We start from the raw sequence: 6000 nt of genomic DNA on the forward strand, positions 1-6000 counted from the left end.
ACAGAACGCATGCGGACGTCTGAATGGAGCCTTACAGGGGGGTTATCAATGACAGGGGGTGATCAGGGTGATCACCCCCCTGTCACTGATCACCCCCCCTGTAAGGCTCCATTCAGACGTCCGCATGATTTTTACGGATCCATGGATACATGGATCGGATCCGTAAAAATCATGCGGACGTCTGAATGGAGCCTGACAGGGGGGTGATCAATGACGGGGGTGATCAAGGAGTGTATATGGGTGATCACCCACCTGTCATTGATCACCCCCCTGTAAGGCTCCATTCAGACATCCGCATGATTTTTTACGGATCCATGGATACATGGATCGGATCCACAGAACGCATGCGGACGTCTGAATGGAGCCTTACAGGGGGGTTATCAATGACAGGGGGTGATCAGGGTAATCAGGGTGATCACCCCCCTGTCACTGATCACCCCCCCTGTAAGGCTCCATTCAGACATCCGCATGATTTTTTACGGATCCATGGATACATGGATCGGATCCACAGAACGCATGCGGACGTCTGAATGGAGCCTTACAGGGGGGTTATCAATGACAGGGGGTGATCAGGGTGATCAGGGTAATCACCCCCCTGTCACTGATCACCCCCCCTGTAAGGCTCCATTCAGACGTCCGCATGATTTTTACGGATCCATGGATACATGGATCGGATCCGTAAAAATCATGCGGACGTCTGAATGGAGCCTGACAGGGGGGTGATCAATGACGGGGGTGATCAAGGAGTGTATATGGGTGATCACCCACCTGTCATTGATCACCCCCCTGTAAGGCTCCATTCAGACGTCCGCATGATTTTACGGATCCATGGATACATGGATCGGATCCGTAAAAATCATGCGGACGTCTGAATGGAGCCTTACAGGGGGGTGATCAATGACAGGGGGTGATCAGGGAGTGTATATGGGTGATCACCCGCCTGTCATTGATCACCCCCCTGTAAGGCTCCATTCAGACGTCCGCATGATTTTTACGGATCCATGGATACATGGATCGGATCCGTAAAAATCATGCGGACGTCTGAACGGAGCCTGACAGGGGGGTGATCAATGACAGGGCGGTGATCAATGACAGGGGGGTGATCAGGGAGTTTATTTGGGGTGATCAGGGGTTTATAAGGGGTTAATAAGTGACGGGGGGGGTGGGGGGGGGTGTAGTGTAGTGTAGTGTGGTGTTTGGTGGGACTGTACTGACCTACCTGAGTCCTCTGGTGGTCGATCCTAACAAAAGGGACCACCAGAGGACCAGGTAGGAGGTATATTAGACGCTGTTATGAAAACAGCGTCTAATATACCTGTTAGGGGTTAAAAAATTCGGATCTCCAGCCTGCCAGCGAGCGATCGCCGCTGGCAGGCTGGAGATCCACTCGCTTACCTTCCGTTCCTGTGAGCGCGCGCGCCTGTGTGCGCGCGTTCACAGGAAATCTCGCGTCTCGCGAGATGACGCGCCGATGCGTCCAGGAGGAGAAAAGCAACCACCTTCCGGACGCATCGGTGCGTTAGGCGGTCCGGAGGTGGTTAAGGTCCTTTAATCTTCTCTGGCAAGTTTTATCCTGCAATGCATGTACTAGTTTAGTAGCTCTTCTCTGTACTCTCTCCAAAGTATCAATATCCTTCTGGAGATATGGTCTCCAGTACTGCACACAATACTCCAAATGAGGTCTCACTAGTGCTCTGTAGAGCGGCATAAGCACCTCCCTCTTTCTACTGTTAATGCCTCTCCCTATACACCCAAGCATTCTGCTAGCATTTCCTGCTGCTCTATGACATAGTCTGCCTACCTTTAAGTCTTCTGAAATAATGATCCCTAAATCCCTTTCCTCAGATACTGAGGTTAGGACTGTATCACTGATTTTATATACTGTTCTTGGGTTTTTACGCCCCAGGTGCATTATCTTGCACTTAACATTAAATTTAGTTGCCAGATTTTTGACCATTCCTCAAGTTTTCTTAAATCCTTTTCCATTTGGTGTATCCCTCCAGGAACATCAACCCTGTTACAAATCTTTGTGTCATCAGCAAAAAGACACACCTTACCATTGAGGCCTTCTGCAATTTCGCTGATAAAGATATTAAACAATATGGGTCCCAGAACAGATCCCTGAGGTACCCCACTGGTAACAAGACCATGGTCTGAATATACTCCATTGACTACAACCCTCTGTTGTCTGTCCCTCAGCCACTGCCTAATCCATTCAACAATATGGGAATCCAAGCCCAACGACCGCAGTTTATTGATAAGCCTTCTATGTGAGACAGTATCAAAAGCCTTACTAAAGTCTAGATAAACGATGTCTACTGCACCTCCGCCATCTATTATTTTAGTCACCCAATCAAAAAAATCTATAAGATTAGTTTGACATGATCTCCCTGAAGTTAACCCATGCTGTTTTTCCATCTTTCAATCCATGGGATTTTAGATGTTCCACAATCCTCTCCTTAAGTATGGTTTCCATTAATTTCCCCACTATTGATGTGAGGCTTACTGGCCTATAGATGCCAGATTCCTCCCTACTACCTTTCTTGTGAATGGGCACATTTGCTAATTTCCAATCTTCTGGGCCAACTCCTGTTACCAATGAATGGTTAAATAAATCTGTTAATGGTTTTGCTAGTTCACCGCTGAGCTCTTTTAACAGCTTTTGGTGTATCCCATCAGGCCCCTGTGACTAATTTGTATTCATTTTAGACAGCTGACTTAGAACCTCTTTCTCTGTAAGGACACATGCATCAAAAGATTAATTAGTCTTCCTCCCTAACTGAGGTCCTTTTTCCTTCATTTTCCTTTGTAAAAACTGAACAGTATTCATTGAGGAAGTCAGCTAGTTCTTTATCTTCTTCCATATAACATTCTTCGTTTTTAATTTGTTAATTCCTTGTTTTAGTCTCCTTTTTTCATTTATGTATCTGAACAATGTCTTATCGCCTTTTTTCACTGAGTGAGCTAATTTCTCTTCTGCCTGTGCTTTAGAAGCCCTTATAACTTGCTTTGCCTCTCTTGCTAATCTTATAAATTTGCCTGTCATCTTTTTTTTATTTTTTTTATTTATTTACTACTAAATGCTATCTTTTTGTTTTTAATGATTTTGGACACTTCTGTTGAGTACCACAGTGGTCTCTTCCTTTTTTTTGTCTTTACTGACTAGCCTAATGCAATTATCTGTTGCCTTCAATAGTGCAACTTTTAAGTAGTCCCATTTCTCCTGGATTCTATTGAAACTGTTCCAATCTGATAGGGACTCGTATACCTCTAATCTAATTTTAGAAAAGTCAGTTTTTCTAAAATCTAAAACTTTTGTTTATGTGTGCTGTGACTAGGGTTGTTGCGGGTATCGAAATTTCGATACCCAATCGATACTTTTGTCCCGGTATCGATACGATACCGGGATTTCCGTTTTTTTCGATACTGGGCTGCGCGTCTGCGCAGCCTAGTATCTCTGAACATGAGCGCGCTGCTATCGGCGCGCTCATGTTCTCTCTCAGCAGCACGGGGAGAAGGAAGCTGTCCTCCCTCCCCCTGTGCTGCTGCCGCTGCCACCAATGAGAAGCGAGGGGCGGAGGAGGGGCGGCAATGAGAAGAGAGGGGCGGAGGAGTGGCGGCAATGAGAAGCGAGGGGCGGAGGAGGGGCGGCAATGAGAAGCGAGGGGCGGAGGAGGGGCGGCAATGAGAAGCGAGGGGCGGAGGAGGGGCGGCAATGAGAAGCGAGGGGCGGAGGAGGGGCGGCAATGAGAAGCGAGGGGCGGAGGAGGGGCGGCAATGAGAAGAGAGGGGCGGAGGAGGGGCGGCAATGAGAAGAGAGGGGCGGAGGAGGGGCGGCAATGAGAAGACAGGGGCGGAGGAGGGGCGGCAATGAGAAGACAGGGGCGGAGGAGGGGCGGCAATGAGAAGAGAGGGGCGGAGGAGGGGCGGGCGCACTGCGCCACCAATGATAGGATTATTTCCACACAGAGCGGCGCCCAGCGATGTCTCAGCACTCACCATTAGTCCTGGGCGCCGCTCCGTTCGCCCGCAGTGCCCCATTACTGTCTCCTCTCCTGCTCCACATGCTGCTGATTACTATCGGAGCGATGGGAGGAGACATCAGCTTCACTAGTGGGCGTTCCTTCTCCCTGCGCTGCGATTGAACAGCGCTACAGCCAGGAAGAAGGAACGCCCACTAGTGAAGCTGATGTCTCCTCCCATTGCTCCGATAGTAATCAGCAGCATGTGGAGCAGGAGAGGAGACAGTAATGGAGCACTGCAGGCGAACAGAGCGGCGCCCAGGACTAATGGTGAGTGCTGAGACATTGCTGGGCGCCGCTCTGTGTGGCCTGATAGTGAAAGTCTGGACTCATATACAGTAGTCAGTCTTTAACACATACAGGAGGCGGGTGCCGGCAGCAGAATCGCATTGCCGGCACCCTGCCCCTGACAGGGAGCTGCGATCAGCGGCAGTTAACTGCCGCTGATCTGCCAGTACCCGCCTCCTGTATAAAGGGGTAGTTATCATTGGTGGTGCAGTGTGCCCCCCCCCCCCCTCAAACCCCCCATCCCATTAAAATCATTGGTGGCACAGTGCGCCGGCCCCTCTCAACCCCCCAGTATTAAAATCATTGGTGGCAGTGGCCACAGGGACCTCTCCCCTCCCCCTCATTGGTGGTGCAGTGGCAGCTTCTGATCGGAGCCCCAGCTGTGTAAGCCTGGGGCTCCGATCGGTTACCATGGCAGCCAGGACGCTACAGAAGCCCTGGTTGCCATGGTAACATCCCTGATGCTGTGTGCACAAAGCACAGAGCAGCAGGGACAGTGTGGAGTCCTATTCACCCTGATAGAGATCTATCAGGCTGAATAGGAAAAGGGATGAAAGATCCCAGGTTCCCTTACGTCCTAACCAGTGGCACAGATGGGGTATTCTGCCCCTGTGGACTGGTTAGGACAGGTGGAAGTTTAATGAACAAATAAAAAACACTGGCATGTACACGCCCTCCCTGCCCCCAATAAAGAGGGGTGTAGCCCTCATGCTGTTGTGTTTTTTTCTGTCCTGCGGACAGGACGGGACGGGTGGTGCACTCCCCCCCCGCCCCACGGGTGGGGAGAGTGTATTATTTTCCCCTTTTTTGTTCCCTTTGGGAACTAAGCCGCTCCTTCTATGCGGCCGGAGGACGTGTCTCGGGCCTTGGCTAGTTTCCGCTCCTGCACTGAGCCCTATCACGCTTGGGCTTACCTCTTTGCCGGGTGGTGTGGCCGGGGTAGGAGCGGGAGCAGCTGGAGCGGCGGTAGCGGCGTCTGCATGTTCTGCTGGGCGCCGCCATCTTGCGGAAGTGACGTCGAGTGACGTCACTTCCGGGTCTGTCTCCGGAGCACTGCTGCGCTGCCAGGATTGTTCTTTTTTGATTATTTAGGGCCGTGGGGGGCCTTTTGAATGTTTAGGTTCCCTCTCTGGGGCACATAGTTATATTTTGGTCATTGTAGACCAAGTTATAAACCCTTAAGATTACCCCGCCCCCTTTGTGGGCGGGACTTTCTTTTTGGCGCCAAAACTACCTATTTAAACTTGGTGAAGCTCCAAGTTCAGTCTCCTGCTCCTGGAGCGCAGCTTGCTGTTAACCTTGAGTGTGGTTTGGTGTTTGGTGCTAGAGAGTCTTGCTACCTCTGTGCTGAAAATTGTTGTTTCTATAAAAGAGCTTGTTAGGATCTTCTGGGTAAAGATCCTGAAACTTGCGATTAAGCTTTGTTTCCTTGAATTTTGCTAAATTCATGTTTCTTTCATTTTCAGCCATGTCGTCGACCGGTGACGGAGAGCGAGACCCCGGCAGGAAATCCGCGGGCAAGAGGCGCCATCTGCAGTGCCATGACTGCCAGATTGTCCTGGAGGACTCTTACGACTTCTCCCGCTGCCCACCCTGTAGGGCCAAGTCAATCCCCCAGTTGGAGCCATCTGTCCACGACGTGGTTGATTGGGTGAAGGGGTACATGGAGTCCAACATGACCCAGGTCAAC

The 6000-nt window shown here is 50.5% G+C and overlaps 1 protein-coding gene across 1 annotated transcript in view; it reads right to left on the reverse strand.

Moving 5' to 3' along the window:
* The window catches only part of TAF11 (TATA-box binding protein associated factor 11), a 120393-nt gene extending 114613 nt beyond the window's left edge, over window positions 1-5780 (reverse strand). The window contains exon 1 of the mRNA XM_044285683.1: window positions 5651-5780. Within this exon, the coding sequence (XP_044141618.1) occupies window positions 5651-5780 (130 nt within the window). The remainder of the gene's footprint in view (window positions 1-5650) is intronic.
* Window positions 5781-6000: the final 220 nt, after the last annotated feature.

The sequence above is a fragment of the Bufo gargarizans genome, chromosome 3 (genome assembly GCF_014858855.1).
Source record: "Bufo gargarizans isolate SCDJY-AF-19 chromosome 3, ASM1485885v1, whole genome shotgun sequence".
NCBI lineage: Eukaryota > Metazoa > Chordata > Amphibia > Anura > Bufonidae > Bufo > Bufo gargarizans.